The sequence below is a fragment of the Corylus avellana genome, chromosome ca4 (assembly GCF_901000735.1).
Source record: "Corylus avellana chromosome ca4, CavTom2PMs-1.0".
Taxonomy (NCBI): Eukaryota; Viridiplantae; Streptophyta; class Magnoliopsida; order Fagales; family Betulaceae; genus Corylus; species Corylus avellana.
In genome coordinates this window covers 14467703-14492200 of record NC_081544.1, presented here as the reverse complement: position 1 = coordinate 14492200, position 24498 = coordinate 14467703, and the positions used below count along the sequence as shown (strand labels likewise).

Here is a 24498-nt window from a genome sequence, read left to right as displayed (position 1 = left end):
GTGACCGTGGGGAGGAAAAAGGATAACGAGTTGTTCTCTACTCATGTTCAGACAGGATGGCCAGGGTGTATTGATTACAGCAAGTTGAAGGCCATTACAAGGAAAGATCAGTTCCCTCCCCCGTTCATTGATAAGTTGGTGGAACAGTTTGCTGGACATCCCTACTACTGTGTGCTTGATGGTTATTTCAGCTACAACCAAGTTCCTTTGGATCCCGACGAGCAAGTGGACACCATCCTCACATTTCCTTTTGGTGCGTTTGCCTACTGTCACATGCCATTTGGATCAAGTAACGCACCTGTTGTGGAAAGTTTGGCTGAAGACTGTAAACTTAGCGCTTGACACTTTGTTACTTTTAGTTTTTTGTTGTCATTTGATTTGGTTTTGCTTGTTATGTTTTTGTTGTGTTTTCAGGACATGTGTCTGCTATGCAAGTTTGGGGGAGCGTTCTCTTACATTACACCCGACTCGCGCCGCCCATTTGGTATTGTATTTCTGGCCACATTGGGGATAATGTGTCATTTTAGTTTGGGGGTGAGGTAGACATTTTTGTCTCTTTCTTGTTATTTTTGTTAAAATATATATATATATATATATATATAAAGTTGCTATGTTGTTGATTGAGCATGAGTTACATCATAATTGAGGTTTGCTTATCATTGGTTTGTTTAACATATTGAACACATCATGTCATTAGAAATCTAAGTCCTTTGACTCATTTGATTGGTTTAGAGAAACTTCACATGTCTGAGTTTATCATCACAAGCACACTAGCATATAGTCTGTGAGGTCGTGATTTGACTTGATTAGGGTGTATCTTGCGATTTGTAGGATGAAGTGTTGATGAAACCTTGTTTAAAAAAAAAAAAAAAAATCATTTTGAGTTTCTCATTGAGTAACCGGACCTCTTGCCTTACTAAGCATTGAGCATTTGCGTAAAAAGATGAGAAATTCAATTTGAATGATTGTTTGGTTAATTTGGCTTTGTAGCCCTTTTGACTTGAGTAATTAAACTCTTAGAGATGTTTCTACATCTAGTGCCTTAAAACCATCTGGTTTGGGAGTCACTGGCCCAATACTCGCTACATAGGTCAATTAGAAAGCTTAAGGGAGCCAAACATTGTACAACCTACACAAAAATATTGCATATCTTGATTTAAGCCTTGGTTGTTTTCATTTGAGTGAATTCCTATAAATTTTGAGGTACACAAAACTTTGAGAAAAATTGAAACCTCATGATTGTATGCTAGTCTCACTTTGCACTTATTGGAACTTGTGATTGTCTCAAATTTTTATCAATGAGTTGAATGATGTTTGGATGTCCTGATGATGTGACTGTGGTGTTCATTTTGTTAAACATGCTCATGATGAGAGAACCATGTGTTTGTGTGGAAGTTCATGATTGTCAATAATATAATGCTAAAAATGTTTGTGGGTATCATTGTTGTTAAACCCTCACGAGACTTCACTCGTCCACTAAGGATGGCTAGGGGTTTAAAAGGCTTGTTGCATATGCTAAATGCAATCATCTCTCCCACGACAGTGGACTTATGTTTCATACTTTGATTTTGTTTTTATTTTGTTTTGCTAAGGGACTAACAAATTTTAAGTTTGGGGATATTTGTTGAGTGCCAAATATTGCATATTTGGGCCCCTTAATTTAGATTTGTTAAGCCTTTAGCTTTATTATTGTCTGACGTTTTGTATTAGTTGTGGTCTTTTAGTGTTTTGCAGGTTGCTAAGGGAAAACTATGGTCTTAATATGAAAGATGCAAGGAATTTGAAAAAATAGTAATTCTGGAAGTGCGCTCGAGCGCACATGTCCTGCGATCGAGCGCACTCGTGCTCAACATCAAGCCATCAGTGCCCAAGCACTGTGCCGCAGGAGACCTGATGCACAAGTGCCATCGAGTGCACTCGTCCGACCTGGCAGCACTGAAACCATAATTAACTTTATAAATATCGCATTTTTTTTTTTTGTAAATGCACCAAGGGGGTGCCGTTTAGTCCTGAACTTTGAACTTTTGTCCTTTTTGAGCTCTGAACATGATTTTCCTTTGTAATTTTTTAGTTTTCATGTTATCAATACATTTAATTATGTTTTGTGTCATCATGAGAGGCTAAATCCTTCAACCAAGGATGAAGATGAAGTCTCACCACTTCATGTATGTTTGTACAATTCTGACATTTATATATGTTCTATTTCAATTCAGTCGTTAGATTAAACTCTTTTAACTGATTGCTTATTTATTTGTTTGATTAAACGTTGGATTTTCATTGTGTTTCATCCAATGGATACATTGCATCTTTTGATTTAAATTGGATATCCATTGTTTTTCGTTAATCAAACAGATACATTGGATGATTTTGATTTAATTTGGATATGCATTGTTTTTTGTAAATATGGATGGATTTATTGAATGTTTCAATAGGTTAATTTTATAAAAACAATAGAACATGAATATGGTTTAATTGCTTGTCGGATGTACAAATAAAAACATGAAAATGTATGTTTTCATTTGGTGAGGTGCATTCTAAGTACCTCAGTGTCTTTTTATCATTTGATGAAATTTCAGTTTTAATTTAGTTTATATTTTGCATGACAAAATTACAAACAATTTGGAACTAGGGTAAAATAGAATTAGTCTAAATAGAAATTGATTTTCACAATACAATTCCCTGTGGATTCGACCTCACACTTGCACACACTATATTCCATACGACTCGTGCACTTACAAGTACTTTAAAACTGTAACACTTCTCCCCCAAAGTTTAAATTTTTTGCAATTCGACTTATCTGTCAGTCAAAGCCATTTTGACTAATAGAAAAGTGATCACGTGACTCGCACGTGATCACTTATGCATCTTGCTTCCCCAAAATGCCCCCTATTGATTCTCAGACCTGACCAAAAAAAAAAAAAAAAAAAAAATCTTCATCTTCCATTCTCAGAGCCCATATATATTCCTTGCATGCCAGACTTCTCAACCCTTCTCTCTTTCTCTCTCTAGAACCTCTCTCTCTCTGGGTCTAGAACATATGTTGGATGCAAACTTGTTCTAATCTGTTTGGTAACTGAATTTGCATTGCTAATCCAATAAAACACAATTGAAAGAATAAAGAAAAAGGTTGTGGGGAGGCATTTCAGCCCTCTGATCTTATTCTTATTGTGCCTCCCCTTGGATCTTAGTCTTTTGCAGTATTTGGCATCTAGGTTTTGTTTCAACTGATGGGTTCTGTAGGAATTTCAATCCAAGTTTGGTTCTTTTGTAAATTTGTTGTGGGCTTTGGATCTTGTTGAGTTTTCTGTTTTTGTAGTTTAATTTATTGTTTGGTGATAATGATTCATGCTTTTTTTTTTTGTTTTGAATTGAATTGATGAAAGTACTTTTGGCATGTAGAAATATGCAATCTGATAGTGGTAAGTTATTTATTGGTGGAATATCTTGGGACACAAATGAAGAGCGTCTCAAGGAATATTTTAGTTCATATGGTGAGGTTGTAGAAGCCGTTATTATGAAGGATCGAAGCACAGGACATGCTTGAGATTTTGGCTTTGTTCTTTTTGCTAACCTGGCTGTTGCAGACAGAGTCATCAAGGAGAAGCACAACATTGATGGAAGGATGGTAAGGGGGCTATTTGGGGAAGAAAGATGCATAAGTGGTCACGTGCGAGTCATGTGATCACTTTTGCGTTAGTCAAAATGGCTTTGATTGACGGATAGGTCGAATTGCAAAAATTTTAAACTTTGGGGGGTGCATTGCAAAAATTAAAACATTGGGGGTTTAAATGAAAATCGGCTCAAACTTTGAGGGGGGGGGGGTAAAGTGTACTTTTCTTGATATTTTATTATATGTCCCTCTTTGAACTGATATAAATTGACTGAGAAATTATATTGTTCTCAAGTATTTATTTACTAGGATGTTTTATTTTGATAAGGGCTAAAAGATTGAATCTTGTTGGTTAATTAGAGAAAATGAATTAAATAGAGCAATGGGCTCATGATTTAATTCCTACAAGTTAATGAGTTAAAATAAGCCTTGGGCTTGTCATTTTAATTCATTGGGCTTGTTAAATAACTTTGGGTCACATAGAATTAATTCTAAAGGGTTAAAGTTAGTTAAAGGAGTATTAGGCTTGAGGATAAAACCCAAGCCCAAGTGTTAAATGAAGTGGAAGTGGGCTAGGGCTAGAAGCCCTAGTCTAGACTCATGCGGAGAATTAAATCTCCCCTTGGCCGTGTATAGTGATAAGGATGGGATTTGAAATCCAAGTCTCACTTCCATTATAACTCATTCTTCTCCACAGCACCTAGTATTATAAATAGAGGAGCAGATGAAGGCAAAATAACACCTTTGGCTTAGAGCTTGTGATTTTTGTGAGAGACAAAAACACAACCTCACTCTCCCTCTAGAGTATATACATGGCCAAAGTAGGGAATTTGATTCCATAGTTTTTGCTTCTAGTTCTTTTCTTGTTCTTGAGAAAAACATTGTGAGCCCACACTCACAGTCATCTTCAATCATCAAAGAGAAGACCCTTTGGAGAAATCTATGAACCATTTGATGAAAAATCTTGAAATTCTTGATATACAATCAAGTGTTCAAGAAATACTTCGTGAATATGATGAAGAACATAAAGATGTTCTTAAAGTTCACGAAGAACGCAATGAAGGTGAAATGAGTCTGGATGAATATATGAAGTTTGCAAGCGTATTGGAACTTCAATTACTTAGTCCAACGTTGGCAGAAGAATCAATGGATACTTCTATGACCTCATGCCTAGGAGAGGCCGAATCTACATGTAAGTAATTATAACTTATATGTTTGCTTAATATCTAAACATGTTTATCTTGATGGCAAAAGGTCTTGGGTATCGTTTAATCCGTTGTGTAAAAAGAAATTTTTTGAAGTTTACTTTCTCAAACATACGCATAGATCCCAAACAATAAAAGACTCTTATTAAGGTTTGGGCTAAATGTTTTATTTAATTAAAACATGGGCTAGATAAAATATTTAAAGTTGGGCTTGGAATAAAACACATAGACTTTAAATAAAGCATGAAGACATTCCTGGCCCTATGAGTTGGGTACAGTGAGAAAGGCTTGAGATTAAAATCCCAGGCCCAACTCCCAAAACAAGTGAACGCATGGCTCATGGATTTTTTTCCCTAGACCATGCGGCAAGCATGGAGGCTAGGGTTTAAACCCTAGCCGTCCATGCTAGTCCTAGTGTGGCTAGAACTCTTCCTTTTACTTTTTGGCCTACATTGCTAAGATCTGGAATTTCTCTCCCCAGCTATGCCAATAAATAGAGAGGAGCCTAGGGCTCTCAAATATTTAATCAAGTGCTCTTGATACATAGTTTTCAAAAACTCTCTTAAAACTATAATAGTTCTTTTTGTTAACTCATGAAAAACAAAAGTTTAAGATTTGAGGAGCTAAGCAATAGCCCACACTCTCCTGATTATAATCAATTATTAGTGAGAAGATCTAGAGGTTATGATCTTTCGTATTCTTGAAGAACAAAAGAAAAGTTCTTTTGTCAAAAGCTATAGAAGTGATTGTTGATCTTCGATGTAAGTCATTCTTACTCTTGCTATTGTTAAATAGCAATCCGTTTTTCGTATGTTTTTCATAAAGTTTTTTGTTTGGTATGGGAATACAATTTCTTTCTGCTGTGCAAATTTTTGATTTGCATACGTGTTCCCAACACATTATGAGGGGCACATTGTCTAGGTGGCGTTGTTCTGCACTAACAAATTAACCAAGTAGTATGAGTAGCCATAATGCAAGCGAGTAAAGAGACGTCACACGAAAACAAACGTCAATAACAATTAAGTACATCAATATCCCACATAAACATGCATGCACCCTCATTTAGTGCGATCGAAGTCTTATTAGAGTTTTCACAACTTATATATTTTCTTTAAGTTCTTAAGATCATATAGCTATGGTGTCCGTGTTAGACCTAGACTCTTAACACAATCCTATGTCAACTACTCCCTCAATGATCCTCGGAGCCAAATCGCTATGACACGAAACCATAAAAAGGCCCCCTTTATAATCAAAGGCCAGGTCCCCACAATAAACCTGCACATACCTAACATCATCTCATAACATGAACATATCATATCAAATATCATTACATCGCAATGCTTTAGCTCTACTAAAGTTTTCTTTGTAAAGAGATCGTCGTTGATAATGAAAATTACTCACTCATAAAATTAAAAAAATAATAATAAAAAAAGAAAAAGAAAAAAATAATGGCAATTATGCTGCTAAATCAATCTAATAATAATGAAGTCATGAAAATTAGAGCAAAGGCGTGGAAGCCAAATATATCACATCACATCATCACAATGCTCAATCAAGATATTTGTACATATTAGATGCACCGCGGAATAGTAGATAAGGAGGATTTAGAAAAGAAAAAAAATGGAAACCACAAAATCTGGGTTCAACGTTCAAACACGGTAGATTAGAAAGAGGCATTTATTTGGTTGACTAAGAGTGAGCCCCTAACCAAACCATTTTTAACCTAATTATCCCTTCAATGACGAAGGGCGTGGTGGGGACACCGCTGTCGGGGTGGGCGTGCGTGCGTCTTTGACCCGTTTCTTTTCTGCTCTCTCTCTCTCTCTCTCTCTCTCTTCTTCTACTACGCATTTAGGCATTACTTAGCAGTTCTGAGAATTTAGCTTTTATGTATCCTTCTGTATATGGATATAAATGATTGGATTATTATTTATTTTATTTATATCAACGCTAATATAATATAAAGTATAGTTATATATATATATTAGGGTAATTGTATAATAAGTCTCTGGGTCAACTCTTCAAAATTTAAAAATTTTTAAGTTTTTTTCTTCGAAAATTTATTCCCTGCGTCAATCGAAATAACAATAAAATTTCTATCGTTAAAATTTTTTAACAGCCATTAGTCATAATCAAAACTCACCGTTTTACTTAATTAAAATATTAAATTTTTATTAATTTAATTTTAAAATTTAAATCTAAAAATTAAAAATAAAAAATAAAAAATTGAAGGGGTGGCCAAGGGTGGCAGCGCCTCCATTTTTTTATTTTTTAATTTTAAAATTAAATTAATAAAAAATTAATATTTTAATGAAGTGAAACCGTACGTTTTGATTGAGACTAACGACTATTACAAAATTTTAACAGTAGAAATTTATTTGTTATTTCGATTGACCTAAAGAGTAAATTTTTTTTAAAAAATCTTATAAATTTTTAAATTTTAGAGAATTGACTCATAGACTTATTATACTGTTACCCAATAAAAATATGACAAATAAAAAAGAAATTTCTCAACATGAGGCATTGACCAAGCCTACATTTAAAGTTTCGAAGTAAAACCTGCTTTCTGCTGAACTGTATGTTTGAAAATTCTGTGCTCTATTGCTTTCTCTGACTCTGCATGCATTCTCTTTCTTTTTTCGGCACCCAACCAAACTCCCAATCAACTCCAATTCCATTCCCGGAATCCCATCCAAAATTCTCATTCTTTTTAAAGCCAAATAAGAACGTTTAACAACTTTCCCGGGATTTGGATTTGGATTTGGCAGCGTTTCTCTTTCTCTTCAACCGCGCTCCAGCGGTTTTTTCCAACGAGGAGGTCAAGGGGATCGGTCGGTCAACGGCTACGAGAGCAGTTGATTTGGGTATGCTTATTCATGAAGTGGTTCAGGATGGGAGTAATTTTGTGTTATGACTAGTAAGGAATGGAATCAATGGAGCGGCTGAATTTTGTTGTTTGGGTTCTCGCTTTTTGGCTCTGGTCAATTCTGCTGTTTGGGTTCGTATCAAAGGTCTCTGCTAATGCGGAAGGTGCGTGCTCCGATGCTTTTTCCAAGTTTTCGATGCATTTTCTGTTGTTGCAATTTGGGTGTGTTTCAAATATGGAGTTATTATTTGCATTTGCTAGGTAGTGAATTGGATTCCGATCTCCAAGGAATTTTGAGCTCTATTTGTTTAGTTTCCAAATACACACTGGGGACTAAGAAAAATAAAGCCCGGGAAATTGTTGTAATAATCCCTATTTACCGTAGCTGTGCTAAAATCTCGATCTTTCTCTACAACTTGTGAATTGTACTGATGGTTTCTACTGTGTTTTTGCCACTTTGTGGTGGTTGTGGGAGGTGATGGATTTAAAATTATCTGGGTTGAGTGGATGTGAAGTAGTCTAGAGGGTTTGGCTCATTATGCACTTTGTGCATAGGTAACACTTGAGCAATTTAGGGTCGCGTGTTATCAGGGAGAGTATGTGATTGGTAATAGTTGAATGGTTTGTGGGAATCATGGTTATTTCATTCTCTATAACCGCCATCAGTGTCTCCAACTGAGGCAGCAATAATATCTAGCAAATTGCAATTTAAAACACTACTCAGTACGGACACCTCTCTACTTCTATATTTGGGTGGTTTTAATTATATAACCTTCTCCCTTTTGTTTTGGATGAGAAGTAGTCAGATTCAAAGAACTTTTTTTTTTTCTTTTCTTTTCTTTTCTGGGTGTTGGTGAAAACCGTGATCTTAACTCGATGCCTTGTTACTAGAAGATTGTGACTTATGGCTGTTTTAAATGACGAGAGAACTCCCTTCATTATGTTGACTAAGCTTGGATGTGAACAGTTTTATCTTCAATTTCTAAGTTATTAATTGATGTTATTGATGTTTGTGACTAATGATTTGCTTGTTCATGTATGACAGGCGATGCCTTGAATGCATTGAAGACCAGTTTAGCTGATCCTAATAATGTTCTGCAAAGTTGGGATCCTACTCTTGTCAATCCCTGCACTTGGTTTCACGTAACTTGTGATAGCGATAATAGTGTGACAAGAGTGTAAGCTTACTATGCGACTTCATTGACTTGATGTTACTCATTAATTTTAATATTTATATTTCTGTATCTGTTCTCCCAGTGATCTTGGAAATGCAAATCTATCTGGTCAACTGGTTCCACAACTTGGCCAGCTTTCAAATCTGCAGTACTTGTAAGTCATCTTCACTGCGGTGAAAGTTATTTGGCAGCTTTTTGTTCTTAATGATGTTCCATTTCATGTATTCCATATAAAAATAAAAAGAGTATCAATCTCAAAATTACAAAATTTTCTTTGGTGGTTTTTTTGTCTAATTAGCTTGAAGACCTTGAATTGTGTGAATTCCCTTTTTGTGATTTTCGTGACTGATGATGGATGGACAATCTTGTGATTGAGTTTTTTTTTGGACATTAATATAGACGTTTACTCCTATAAATATGACATAGGCTAGTGTTGTATGAAATATTTTGTTCAAGTATATATTCACTTAAAGTTTCAGGAAACCAAATTCTCATAGGTTCGACAATATGCATCTTGATTGATAATTTATCTTAAAAGGGTTGATAGATTAATGCTAAAGATGACATCTACATTGTATTTTTTTTTCCAAGAAAATTGAAGTTTAAGTGTCCCTAATCTGCATTAGTGTGTTGCGTTAGAGTTATTCATACTTCAAGGTACATAGATATTACGGGAATTTGGCTGATGAGTTTCTTCATTTCTCTACACGATTTCAGTAGTATCCTCCCTTTCATTGTTATCTCATTTTCTATTGGTCTTTGTTTAGTATATTGATTTTATATCTAATTCCACACCCATATGCATTTTACTCCCTCTGTACTAATTTGTTCACCCGTTATGGGGATTCCAACCTTTTAAGGGAACATCATCCTTACTCTCTAAAATTTATTACTTTCCAAATTTACCCACATTGTTTTTCATGTTGATACTATTCTCTAGCATTTAGAGGGCTATTTACTAACCTTATTGATATCTTTTTTAAAGTATTCAGTAGAGACCTTATAACTGGACATCCAAAAATGCAAAGGAGGCCCAGCAAAAAGGGATAAGGGAAGTATGTGATATTATATGTAAATAAGTAGGAACATGGATGGTGTATGGACACTTCGTTACACACATACATGTGCAAACATGATGATGGGTTATATTTCATGTTTTGTGATCTTTTTTCTTCTGATCTTCTATATCAAAAAATTTGTGGCAACATGTAATTGTCTAGGAAGAAAATTTTAAAATATTGGTGTCATTTGTGGCAGATGGTGGTGGATACAATATTTGAGATTTAATGGGAAGAGTGGTCCTCAGATGTGAAGTTTAGTGTGTGCATGGCGTTAGTTTATTGAAAAATATTAGGAGAGATTGGGGAGATATTTCGTAATTTATTAGATTTGATGTGATTTTCGTGATGTGTTATACTGTACTAAGTTTTGTAGGGAGGGTGAGAACAAAATGATTTAAATTTCTGCTAGAAGTCATGGTTGTCAAGTAAAATCTTATTTTAAGGCTCTAAGATCAGATGGAGATATTTTCCTTCCATGGGGGAGTATTTGAAGGTTAGAGCTCTGGTAAGAGTGGCATCTTTTACTTGGACAGTATAGATTTTAACAGTGGACAATTTGAGGAAGCATGGAATAATAGTTGTGCATTAGTGGCATACGTGTAAGTCAAAGATTACAAACCATCTACTTCTTCAATTTTGGTCATCGCAGTTTGGCCTGTTTTAGGTTTCATGGGTCATGTCTAATACAGTTGCTGATTTATTGGCTTGTTGGAAGGGGCAATTTGGAAGGCTTGGTAGTCGTGAAATTTGGAAATAAGTTCCCTTATGTATTATGTGGTATATTTGCAGAGAGAGGAACATGCAGAATTTTAGGGGTTGTGAATTACCCATGTTGAACTTGAAGTTTCTGTTTTAGCATTCTCTCTATGGGTGAACATCGGTTATGAGTTGCTTCTCTCTCCCTCGCCCCCTCCCCCCCGACACACACACCCTACAGCCCCAAATTTATGAGGGTTTTTGGGTCTTTTGACTTTTATACATTAGTTTTTGTTTTTGGGTATTTCTCTTGTATAATTTCCATGTACTAGGGTTGCACCTTTTTATTGTGCTTTTCTTTTTAATGAATTACACCTATAGAAAATGAAAATTAGAACTGCTTCATTTTTGCACTTTCCTGTGTTAGAGTTTTATCTAGAAGCCAGATGGGTGGCATGGTACTGTTCTAGCCCCTTGCATGTTTTGTGGCTTTTATGTAGCTTTTTGCACATGTTCACTTGTTTACTATACGTCTTATTTGTTCAAGACTAAAAGGTAAAATGTACATGCAAAATGCATACTTCCAATTTCCATAGTGGATTACATCTTTCGGTATTTAACATTAAATATTTGTCTTACAGTCTATACTGTTTGGCATCTAGCCCTAGGAATGGTTGTGTTGTTCTACCCGTGGCTGTATAAGTGTTGGTAAAGCAAAATTTGTGGATGGTAAATTTAGTTGTTTGCATACTTTGTGATGATATGTTGAGCGTGCTATATTTTCTTTACTTTTTTGTTCTGCAGATCTTTAAATCATCTTGTCATGACAGGGAACTTTATAGTAATGTCATAAGTGGAAAAGTTCCAGAAGAGCTTGGGAATTTGACAAACTTGGTGAGCTTGGATCTTTACTTGAACAATTTGACTGGATACATTCCAACCACATTGGGCAAGCTTTCAAAGCTTCGATTTCTGTACGCACATCTATCCTTCATCTTGTGGTTGAAGTCAATAGCTTTATTATGCTTTTCTTGATCATTCTTCTTTGCTTTTACTTCTTAGTGTCTATTTATATGCCTTGGCTGCATGAAAACTGGCAAACTTATGGGCTAAAATATGGCTAACATAATAACATTTGGAATGTAGTTTTTCTTCTAACTATATTCAGAAAGAAAATGTACTCAAGGCTTTGTTAGATATTTTCAAGAATTATGAATTATTCACATGGTATCTATGGTAAATACATAAACACATAGACACGCGCAGGCAGACATGCTTATGCAGTGACATAAGGTATTGAAACTCATTTCTGAAAAACAAAAAGAACCAAAAAGGTTGTTCAGCCAAAATTTTTGCTTGGTTATAAGTCCAATCTTATATATCTTCACTGTCATCTAGGTATCTTGGATGGACATGTCATTGAACTAGCAAAAAAATAATAAATAAGAAAAGGAGAACATGTGATTGGAACTCCAAAGGCAAGATGCCATGGCGACCTGTTTCATTATTGATGTTCATCATTGAATGGAGGTCAAGATTTTGTTTAGCTTTGGGAAGCCTAAGATATAGTACAGTGTGGAAAGCAATCCCACTATGTTATTCTTTATGCTCTCTCGACTGGCCTAGTGATGGCACGATAGGTGCTGCACGCTAGGGTCCGGCGAGTTTCCATGGAGCACAGCTTCTCTTTTGAAGCTAAAACTTTTTGCCTTTCGGCAAAAGATGGGTGTCCAAATCTTCGTCTAGAGAAAAGGTTTCATTGGGCATATTATTGCGAGCATCCAATTTTTGTCGTGGTTGGTGGAGACGGTGGAGGCGGCGATTCAGTTTCCGATGAAGGAAGAAATCGCCAAATCTTACCGTGAGGGAGATAAAGTTACAATGGTCCAAGGGGGAGATAATAAGGCTGGAAGGTTCTTGGAGGTGTTAGTTTTTGTTGAGGGTGGTTGCAAGGGAGTCATTTGGCTTCCGCAAGGCCGTTTTGGAAGGGGGTGGCAGCGATTTGCGGGAGAGCTTTAGCATCTGTTGGTAGTTTAGATTAAGAAGACTTGGTTGGTGGATCTTGGGGTTCCATCTACGGTGGGGATGCTTGTGAATCCTCCTTCTTTGGATGCTAATTCCGGGAGGTCGTTCGTGGATGTCCTTTGATCTACTTTTGGTGACGAGGCAAAAGCAGTTGGATTGAAGGTTCTCTCCTCAAGTTTTCTCGATCTATTCCTGGTGCCTTCTTGTTATGAGACGAGGTCTGATGGAGAAGGGCTGCGATCTGCCGTGGATTGCTATGCATTGGAGAGTACGCCTAGGTCCATGGAGGCGGCGGCTGTGTCTTTGAGGTCGAAGAAGAGGAAGGATAATTTTGGTATTACTGGGCTATTGAGGAGTCTAGGGCAAATTCAATCTAAATTGGACCGGGTCCTTGTTGGGTTAGCCTCGAAGCCCAAGCGTAGGAGGAAAAGGTTTGGTTTGTTGGGCCTAGCTAAAGCAACCTTTGGTTGAGAATCCGGGTCTATCCTTGAAGCAGGTTTTGGTCAACTTTCGGCCCTGGATTCGGATTTGGGCTCGGATCAGGGTTTGGGTCTGTCCTCAAATTTTTTGAAGCCTATTTTAGTTTTTGCTCCTTCGGTCACTGAAGCAGATGTGGAGCCGCCGGCTAGGTCTCCTTCGAGTCTACAAGTTGTGTCGAAGTCGGTGTGTTTTCCTGATTTGGGTTCCCCGTCGGAGACTGCTTTGTTATCGGAATCTCCAGCGGTGGCTAGCTCTTTGGCAAGTACTTTGTCTGTCTATTACGCGGCAACGGAGGAAGCTCAAGCTTAGATTGATCGGATCTCTTCCTTGGTGAATGGTTTGATCAATCGGGGGTTTTTAGGCTCGAGAGTGGGTTCTCCTTCTCCGATCGGGTTTTTAGGCCCGGTTGCCGTGTGTACGACAATGGCGGAGGTGCAGCCGCAGCCTTCTGTGGAAGTTGGATTGGAGAAGGCGATGGGATGCTGTTTCGGTGATGGGATACCTATTCATGGTTGCGTGTTGGGGCCTGGTTCGTCGTTAGAGGCTGCTATGTTACCGGAGACAGCCCAGGGCCGGCAGAATATTTCAGTGAGTATTGTGTCCAGGGTATCTGTTTCCCCTGTTGCCAAGGTGAAGGCCGCTGTCTATCTGGCGGAGGCCGCTGCCTCTCAAGCGTCTCTGACTGTGGACTGTGTCCCTTCAGAGGTAGCTCCGGTTAAGGCTGATTGTATCTTGGCATCGAAAAAAGTGTTGCTTTGTCGGTGGTTTTTAGGGTCTAGAAATGCTTCTCCTTTGCCTACGATGAAGGAGGCTTCATCGTCAATTAAAGGTTCTAAGGTTGTCGTCAAAGAATCACTCGTCTGTTCTTCTTCGAAGAAGCATGCGGCAGAATTGGGTTTGAGACTCAGCAAACCTTTTCCTTGCATGTCGGAGGGAGGTGCTCCAATTTACTCCTCTGTCTCTAAGTCTCAAATAGGGCATGCCCGGAGAGTGAAGGAGAAGATTGCTAAGCAGTTGTATAAGAACAATGAGTTGTTTGCCGAGGTTGTGGTGGAAACTGCGGAGAAGGGGGTGGAGAACTATTCGGAGGTGGCGCTAGATGCGGTGAAATTTGCCTCCATTGTGGGACTGTCTGGTGGTGAAGGAGGTAACGAGAAAAGTCTTTTGAAACTTTTTTCAAATATTGAAGAGGAGTGGGAGCCCTATACTCCAAAGGTAAAAGGGAAGAGGGAACTCAAGAATTTAGAATGCTCCATCAATTATAAGGCTCGAGGGAGACTTTCTCCGGAAAGGTGCCAGCGTCGGCGGGGTTGTGTTGGGACCAAAAATGCATTTTCATTTCCTCGAGAATGCATTAGGGGCTTTGGGTTTTTAGGGCTGGCGTTGGGCTAGTGTGGGCTTTAGTCTTTGGGTTCTCTTTTTGGTTTTCCGTTTGGCTGTGGTTACTTGGTGGATTTTTGGGTTGGGTCTTCTTGGGTTTTGTCTTTGGGTTTTAAGTTGGGCTACCTATGTATACTTTCTTGTATGCATAGAGGCGCATTGCGTTTTTTTTTTTTTTTTTGATATATACAATATTACTTATCAAAGAAAAAATTCCCATTATGTTTAATGTGGTGCATTAGGTGTGAGAGGTTAAGCCATAAATTTTGGGGGTAAAGCTGCTGAGCTGAAGCTTGTGGTTTTGAAATCATTTTGCTGAGGTTGTTTTGAGGGGGTGGGGTTCTTCTCTCTGATTTTCTTTTTCCTTTGTTATTGCATTATCTCTTTGTCAAAGAAGTTGCTTTCTTAAGAGCTACTTTGTAATGACCATGGCAAAACACTTGCCATATTTGCGCATTACTCCAAAAGGACTAGTCAAGTTATAATTGGAGCCCCCTAAAATGACTTATAAAGTCTAGTCCCACATAGTAAGCGGCCAATGTGAGACTTAACACTCATGACCATCTTTATAACGTAGCGGAAGATTAAGGTAACTAATTAAAGAGCAGCATCTTTGATTCTGTAAAGAGAAGCGTCTTTGTTTTCTATCCAAAAAGATAAAAACAAGCCCGCAGGCTAAAAGAAAGATAAAACTCTGCAGAGTATTTGAGAGAAACTTCTCTAATTTGATAACAATTCAATGAGTGTCGACAAGGAGGTCGGACCATTCAGGCGTATGTTGATGATTTCTATCGCCTATCTGCTCGGAATGATCTCATGGAGATAGAGGATCAACAAGTTGCAAGGTTTATTGGTGGACTGCGTGTGGCAATACAAGATAAGGTTTCTATGCACTCTGTCTTTACTTTGAACGAGGCAGTTAGTTTGGCAACCCCAGCGGAGAAGCAACTGGAGAGGCCTAGAGCATCCTAAGTTGTTTCCCCCTTGAAACTTGACCAATATTTGACAAATCTTAGTTGTTTGTGTTTTTTTTCTCTGGGCCCTTTGAATTCCAAACCATATTTGCATTTGGTTATGTGTCTTTGATGCCCATAAAGTAGGTATTTTCTCCTACAAAGCTAAAGAATTGACTCCAAATCTATGACAACTTTTGTTACCAGAGAGAGAGATAGCATACGCACAATAACAAAACCAGTTCTTAAACATTTTTATTCTTCTCATTCTTTATTTCTTTCCTTTCCTTGTTCTTTTTTTTTTTTTTTTTGGCAAGCATATAAGCTGCTCTTGTTGTGAAAATTAGATCTGAACGAGGTGGGTAGAGAGTTGATTTCTCAAGTAACTATTAAATATTGGTACTCTGTGAAAGAGACCAGTTGGAAAGTAGATTTTTATAAAGTACTTATTAGTTTTAATTCATTCAGAAGCAATTTTATGTTTCGGAATTTACTGACTTCTTTTAATTCAGTCAGAAGCATACTGGCGAACTTCTTTTAGTAGGGTGATTTATGGTTAGAGGAATTATGTTGTAGGTCATTTCAATAATGTGAATGAGATGCACCATTTCACTATCGCTCTTTTCCTATTCCTTTTTCTTTATATTGATTTCCTAGTGAGTTCATGTTCCCAATGGCTTTCTGCTGCCATTCCAGCCTAACACCCCCCCCTTTATAAATATAGTAATTTCGAATTATTTTTACACATTGTTTTTTGGGTGTCTTTAGGCGCTACTTCATTGAGTGGAAACTAGAAATGTAGGTAAGAAAATATTTATTTTGTCGTCTAACCAAAAAGAGCAAGAGAGAGAGAGAGAGAGAGAGAGAGTTATTTAAGATTCATTACAAACTCTTCATTTACAAAAATCTGGGGGCTGGAATTCTAAGATAAGAAAAATGTTTTCCATTGAAACAATTGTCTTTTGGAAACTATTATGATTAAAGAGTCTTTGGTTTTTCAGAAAATTTATCAAAATGGAGTAAAAATATTTTCATTAATGGGTGTTTTATTTTGGGTTATCTTTTCTGCTTGCTAATCATTAAACGTGTTGTAGTTTGCATGAACTGTTTAGATACAAAAAGGTGAGGCACGTTACTCTCTTCTAGTTACGTAGCCTATCACACATCTTATATAGGTTTAGGGAAATATCACGATGTCCGAAATACCCCAAAACCCTAATGACTCACGAACACTAATAACTCTTTTAACACTCCCTCTCAAGCTAGAGCATATATATCATATAAGCCCAACTTGGAAGAAACAAGGAAACAAAAAATTAACCTAGAAAAACATATTTTTTAACACTCCCCATCAAGCTGGAACTGCTTTGAGCACATAATACAAAAACCGGTGAAAATAGAAATTAAAAGGAAATTCGCTAAAAGCTTCAACACGGTCAGAAACTTGCTGGAAACTGGAACGAGCAGTCAGATCTCGCCAAAAAACACAAAGGCCAATAAGATCTCGCCGGAAAACATGAAGGACCGGTCGGAACCCATTGCAAAACACCAAGGCCGGTAGAATCTCATCGGAAAACAACTAACCGGTCGGAAAGCACTGCAAAACACCTAGGCTGGTCGGATCTCAATAACAAATGACGATCACATTAACAACAACAAAAACTTAAACGTGAATTACCCTCACTGAGCAACAAACCTGATGGAAGCTTCATGTAGCACAAACCAACACGAACCAGGCTAACATACCACAAACCAGCCTAGAAACAAAGTGAACCACAGTGAATCGGACATGAAACTTGTTGAACCGGTATAGAAGAGCAGTGAACCGGCTGTAAAAGAGGCTAAACCGGTCTTGGAGATTAATGAACCGGTCATAATATGCTCTAAATTGGTCTGAATACCACTGAACCAGAACTGGAATGTCCTGAGCTGGATGAGAAACAACTGAACCGGTCATAATCACAATGAACCAGACCTGGAATCAACTGAACCGGATTTGGAAGATGCTGAACCGGCCGGTACAGGGGCTGGGCCATGTAAAAACCACTTGAGCCGGCCAGAAAATACCAAGAACAGAACTTAACCGCCCCAAACATGAACAACTTATCCAAACTGAGAATGTGGCTATCCTTATCTAGGATAAGGGAATAGCAAGCACCCAGAACCAAACATGGATCGTCTTCTCCACCAACTTGCTGGAGAAGATTAGAGAGCGCCAAAAACACCACAAAAGGCCCCCGAAAACTCAGGACTCGTTGGAGACACCATCTACAACCTATGAAGGGCCAACTTACAACCACCTTGGCCACAAACAATTGCTTCCGGCTGTGACAGTGAAAGTAACCACAATAGATGTTGCCGGTGACACAAAACAACCACCGTTTAACCCCAGACTTCACCGGAGTAGCCACTGAGCACCATAGAAACCTCCAGCTACAACAAAGATAATAGACACAGACTCAACCGATGACCACAAACCAATGCTATGGCCATTGTTGGTGTCACTGACCACCACAAAGACTGCCAGAGACCTTCACTGGGTAATTGTATTAGACTATCGCGATAACAAACTACACCATGACAAAGAACAAACAAAAACATTTTTTTTTGTTCTCAACAGATCATGATGAATAGCTCTTTTAGAGCTTTATCAAGGCATTGCCCGTGTGGGTGCTATGCCCGGGCAGTGTTGCCACCAGAGGGAGACTTATCAACAGCAGGACATGAGGTTCAACCAAAAAACAAGAGCCGTAAACAAAGACTACAAACAAAGGGTAAAAGATCTAATCCCTAAGGTTTTAAAACCATGTCATAGTTTGCATGAATGGTTTAGATACAAAAAGGTGGTGGCACGTTACTCTCTTGTTAGGTAGCTTACCACACATCTTATTATATAGGTTTAGGAAAATATCACAATGACCAAAATACCCCCAAACCTTAATGACTCACAAACCCTAATAACGCTTAGAACAAAAATGGAAAGAAATTAAATAAGAAAGCCGTGGAGTATGAAAAACTAAGCTTACAATCTAGTAGACGCATCATGGTTTATAGAGGCACTGTCAGATTGAGTCCCCTTTTTTTTCAACCTATTGCAGGTGCTATCCATTGTTCTGGCTGGTCAAGACTGCCCCAAAATTTTAGATGCAGAACCCATTCTAAGAAATTTAGTAGGAAGACAAGTTAGTATCTAGAAGGCCGAAGATATAGAAGGGAAATTGAATTTAGATAATGATGGCATCTTGTAGGAAGATGATGCAGAGGTCAAGGATCAAATTCATAGAAGTTTTAGTTTCAAATCTCATCAATGAGATTTAGGATAAGGGACATTATATGACCAAGACTTTTTTACTATTTAAGGTGGGGTGTGCGGAACATTTCATTCAACTATGAGATCCTAAATTTGGAAGAAGATGCATTATGTGAGGATTTTTATCAGAAGTTTTAATTGCTGTCGTTGGACATGGGAATGTGGACCCTTAGGTTAACTGTAAGCACAAAATTCAATAAAGCTCCCTTCTTTTATTAGGGGCTAACATCGGACTAGCAAGAATATTTTACTTCTTTTTTTTCTCTTCAAGGAATATCTTTTATGAAGAGTACCGTGTCGTTAATTTCCATATAGGTTGTGTGCTTTGAACCTTGATTTGGACTTGTAAACTAGATTGATCCACAATTAATGTTATCCATCTTTTGTCGATTCCTAGTTGTAGTTTAAGGTCTTTGTCCATGTCATTAATTTTCTATAATAGGTTTAGGCTGGAAAGTCACAAAGTTGTAAGGAGCCTTAGGCTGGAAAGTCATCATGTAAACTTAATAATTCTTTTTAGCTGAGCTGTTTAGCTCCCAGTCTCCTGTGCCAACATTGTTTTATGTTGGCACTCCCACTTGCACACCTAACACATGCATTGTTGTCTCAAATGATCAATGAGCAATGAAAAAAAGTAAATGAGAAGGGTTTAATGTTGACCGAGAATTTATGTATTTTGCTCATAACTTCTCTTCTAACCACGGTCAGATTGCACCTATTATTCATAGCTAGATGTAGCATACCACTAAGTGCGATTACAGATCATTGGCACTCTACACCAATATTCTTATATTTATTTCTAGTAATTATTATGGTATGTGTAGTTATTGGTCATTCAACTGACTAATTAGATAGTTGTTCTATTACTGCAGTATCATTATAGTTATCTGTAAAATGACCGTTTCTGTTGCATGAAATAGGCGTCTCAACAACAACAGCTTGTCAGGAGAAATTCCAAAGATTTTAACTACTGTTACCTCACTCCAAGTCCTGTGAGTGTTATCTTGATTACTTATTTTTTCATGATCAAATAAGTTTTATATTTTAGTTTTCTCATCATCTATATATTACAAAGATGTAATGTATCTTCTTTTCTTGTTGCATACAGAGATCTGTCAAACAACAAGCTAACGGGAGACATTCCCACTAATGGCTCCTTTTCATTATTTACTCCTATCAGGTTAATTATATTTCTTTCTTCTGTTTTTCTTGGTAGCATTTCTACATCGCTGATCAAAAATGCTAGCTCACTTATTTTGTTCCATTTTGCAGTTTTAATAATAATAAGCTCAATCCAACACCAGTTTCTCCACCTCCTCCTATTCCTAAAACACCCACTTCTCCTGCAGGTGTGTAAATATAAATATGTTTTCATCTTAGATATTAACTCTAGTAGTATAGATACTGGGTCTGTTGTGTTTTTTTAGCACTTTTTTCTCCTTAAAGATTCAAGATGAATGTTTCTTTGCTTTTTTGACTTCTTTCCCTAAAAAATCACCTCACATGTTATTTGCCTGATTTTGCAATGTATCCACTTCCTATTTTCTTCCTCCTTCTTCTGATTTACATAAGCATGAAGGGTTCATATGCAATTGTTGTCCTAGGGATCAACTATCTGGAAGTAGATTGCATTCAGCCATAGATGGGTTATTTTGCTTCACAAACTTTAGATGGTGGTTCTATCTCAGGCTTTAGTTCATGTCTCCTTAGGAGAGCTTGAAAACCATCTCCAAGTAATTACCAGCCCCCTTCCTCTCCTTCCTCGACAAAGAAAAGGAGAAAATTTACATTGTTTGGTGGTTCAGACTTGACTTTTGAAGACAAAATCTGAAATTGTGAAGTCCTCTCTAGTACAATGTACTTCATGTCTAGGTGGAAGTCTACGAAAAAGCATGACACCTAAGAGTTTTGGAGATTAATATTTGGTGATGCTTTGACCAAACAAAGAAGGGAAGGGAGAAAGAAAGGAAGATGATGGTATCAAAATCAATTGTAAAGTCCTCTAGTATATATACCTCATACCTAGGTTGAAGTCCCCAAAAAGAGCGTGACACCTACGAAGAGAGAGAGGGAGAGAGGGAATTAACATGTGTTGGAATATTTCAAGTTTGTCATCATTGCGATTAGTGAGTTATCTCTCCTGTTGTGTTTTGACTTTGCCTATGAAAGTCATAAATTGGTGAATTGTTTCAGGTAGTGCCACTGGAGCAATCGCTGGAGGAGTTGCTGCTGGTGCTGCTCTGCTTTTTGCTGCCCCTGCAATTGCACTTGTTATGTGGCGCCGAAGAAAACCGCAGGATCATTTCTTTGATGTACCTGGTTAGTGAGTCATTAAAAAAGTTTTTTTTTTTTTTTTGTTTTTTTTGATCATTATATTGTTGCTTCATAGGATACATTTTTTACTTAATTATATGTGTTTGCAGCTGAGGAAGATCCAGAAGTTCACCTGGGACAGCTTAAAAGGTTTTCTCTGCGTGAGTTGCAAGTTGCTTCAGATAACTTTAGCAACAAAAACATTCTAGGAAGAGGTGGATTTGGTAAGGTTTACAAAGGACGCTTGGCTGATGGTTCTCTAGTGGCAGTAAAAAGACTTAAAGAGGAGCGTACCCAGGGTGGGGAACTGCAGTTTCAAACAGAGGTAGAAATGATCAGCATGGCTGTGCATCGTAATCTGCTTCGTCTACGTGGTTTTTGCATGACACCAACAGAACGATTGCTTGTTTATCCATTTATGGTTAATGGAAGTGTAGCATCATGTTTAAGAGGTACTCTTGTTAGCCACTTCTGTACATATTACACTTTTTCCAAATATAATCAAACGATTTTCATTGCTTTGATGAAATTCGTTTTACTTTTATATATCCTTAGGATACCAATTGTATGTGTGACATATGTTTGATTTCTGAGCCACTTTGAGAAAACAAAAAAGTTTAAATAACCAATTATTTTTATTTGGGTTACTCGACTTGTCTCTGGCTCAAATTTGGACTGCTTGGGCTCTATATCTGAACAAATTGTTCATCTTGGCAAACAACACTAGTTATTTTTTCAGACTCCAATGCACACATGAAAAAGAAATTTCAAATGTTTTGTGACCTGTTGTTCTTATGATGTTCAATTGTTCTCTCATGATTTTTATGTATGCATTATTGTAGAACGTTCGGATTCGCAGCCCCCACTTGATTGGCCTAAACGGAAGCGCATTGCATTAGGATCTGCAAGGGGGCTTGCTTATTTGCATGATCATTGTGATCCTAAAATTATTCACCGTGATGTAAAAGCTGCAAACATATTGTTGGATGAGGAATTCGAAGCAGTTGTTGGAGACTTTGGGTTGGCTAAACTGATGGATTACAAAGATACTCATGTGACCACTGCTGTACGGGGCACAATTGGGCATATAGCACCAGAGTACCTCTCAACTGGAAAGTCATCAGAGAAAACTGATGTTTTTGGGTATGGGGTCATGCTTCTTGAATTGCTAACTGGTCAAAGGGCATTTGATCTTGCTCGGCTTGCAAATGATGACGATGTCATGTTACTTGATTGGGTACGTAAGTCACATTTTCGCATTACATATTAGTTTGTCACTAATAAGATGGTGTTATTTTAAATAATTCTCTATCCTTTTTGTGATTTGTCTGGGTCTCATATGTTATAGCTTGTTGCTTCAACCTGTTCATTAAGGGGAATATTGAAAACACATGAGACGTAAACTAGGGGCTATTGTCTGGTGCTTCATATGTTCATTTCAGTGGTGATTTCAAGTCTGGTAAAAAGGCAAAAAAATTACAAAGATGTCATGGAAATGCAGTATAGATGTCATTTTCTTTTTGGGAGAATATATGCAAAGATGCAAATACGGCTGGCTAATTAACGCCGGGCAGAACTAAGATTGTTTTATCAATATATGATAGCAGCAAAACTAAGAATTGAAGATTGAAAAGGGAATTTAGGAAGAGAGAAAAAACAAATATAGAGACCTTAATTGGCCCCAAATAAGCAAATAGAGAAATAACTAAATTTAATTGATAGTTCAAACTGAATTGAAAAACAAAAAGTAGATGCCTTTATATAGGCTAGGTACCTCCTAATTAAACAAGGAAAATGAAAACAAATCCTAATTGGAAAAGGAAGACCTAATCCTAATAGAAAAGGGGAAACAAAATCCTAATGGAAAAGGGAAAGTCCAATCCTTATTAAAAGGGAAAATTAAAACACACATGCATAATTAAAATAAAAGTTCTCCTCCATCACTAACTGAATGAAATTTTTTTAGAATATCATTTGTCTTGTAATGTTGTACCTTGTTGTCACAGTATTTCGGACATCTTTCTTGAGTCCATGTGGCTGCCTGGACATCCACTTTTCAATAGCCTAAGGTTCATTCTAGTTGAGAAAACTTTACCGTAATATGTACGTTTCTTTACATTGCATTTAAATATCCCTTTATTTCCAAAGATTAAAGGGTTCAGTAGAATTGTGTTGGACAGAAAAGAGTAATTGCACAGGAGAGACTATCTTGTAACTGTTCAATACATTTCTGTTTCTATGTTGGCTTTGTATAGCCCTATGCTGATGACTGTTTAGCCCATGTCATGTAAGCTGTGTCACTGAATGTTATGTACTGTATGGACTTTATGTGTCAACAGTTTCCTTGGTAAACTTTTTTCAGGCAACTCGATCATTAAATAACTGATTCCTTCCGCCCCCCCTCCAATAGTATTTAAACTGCCTGACATTAATTTTGACTATCCAGGTTAAAGGACTTCTGAAGGATAAGAAGTTGGAAACATTGGTCGATCCCGATCTGCAGGGTGAGTATGTTGAGGACCAGGTGGAGCAGCTGATTCAAGTGGCCTTACTCTGCACACAAGGCTCCCCAATGGAACGGCCGAAGATGTCAGAGGTAGTTAGGATGCTTGAAGGTGACGGTTTGGCCGAAAGATGGGAGGAGTGGCAGAAGGAGGAAATGTTTCGTCAAGACTTTAACAATGTTCCCCACCCAAATGCTGGTTGGATTGTCGATTCTGCTTCCCACATTCCTCCAGATGAATTGTCCGGTCCTAGATGATCCTTTCATGGTTTCATTCAATAGCATACGTATAATATTCTCTTGGAGGCGCGTTTTGTATTTGGGACTGATATTGATCACATTTGTTCATATGATTTTTCTTTCTGTTCCTTTTTCTTTTAATATCATGTCGGTTGATAATGTTGTGATTTCTATAGGGTTAACAAATTGCATTGTGGAAAAAAATAGGTGCTAGCAAACAGGCCGGAATGGCCGTGGGAGCACCATCATGTCATATTATGTATCCAAAACTAGTGAAGATTGTACACCAGCAATTCCAATTCTATTTTCTTGATAAGAAGCTTGCTTTCTTCTGTCGGTGAAGCATTGCAATAAGATTATTAAATTATAGTCGACATTTTAAACGTTTGTTTGGTATGGATTTTTCAAGTGAATTAATTTTTATTTTATTATTATTTTTTTTTAAAAAAAAAGTGATCATATCTGATTTTTATTTTTTTATTTTTTTATTTTTATTTTTTTTTTATTTTTTATTGTATATTATATAACTGTTTCGTTAACCCAACAATAAGATTGAATTAAAAATCAATTTAGTACAACTCGAACAAGATAAATATCCCAGGAAACAAACACTTCCCATAGAAGAGAGCAAGATTGCACTGCCCTATGATTATCAAATTGTCAAGTAAAAAACCTTTCTTT

At 37.3% G+C, this 24498-nt stretch overlaps 1 protein-coding gene and 1 pseudogene across 1 annotated transcript; one reads left to right on the top strand and one right to left on the bottom strand.

Moving 5' to 3' along the window:
• The window catches only part of LOC132178100 (uncharacterized), a 189899-nt pseudogene that overhangs the window by 69835 nt on the left and 95566 nt on the right, over positions 1-24498 (bottom strand).
• Positions 7383-23992, top strand: LOC132177228 (BRASSINOSTEROID INSENSITIVE 1-associated receptor kinase 1-like). Its single transcript, XM_059589482.1, has 11 exons — positions 7383-7845; positions 8727-8859; positions 8939-9010; positions 11444-11587; positions 19682-19753; positions 19870-19941; positions 20034-20110; positions 20955-21080; positions 21185-21526; positions 21917-22311; positions 23521-23992. The coding sequence occupies exons 1-11, from the start codon at positions 7740-7742 to the stop codon at positions 23833-23835; spliced, it is 1854 nt and encodes a 617-aa protein (XP_059445465.1). The 5' UTR covers positions 7383-7739; the 3' UTR covers positions 23836-23992.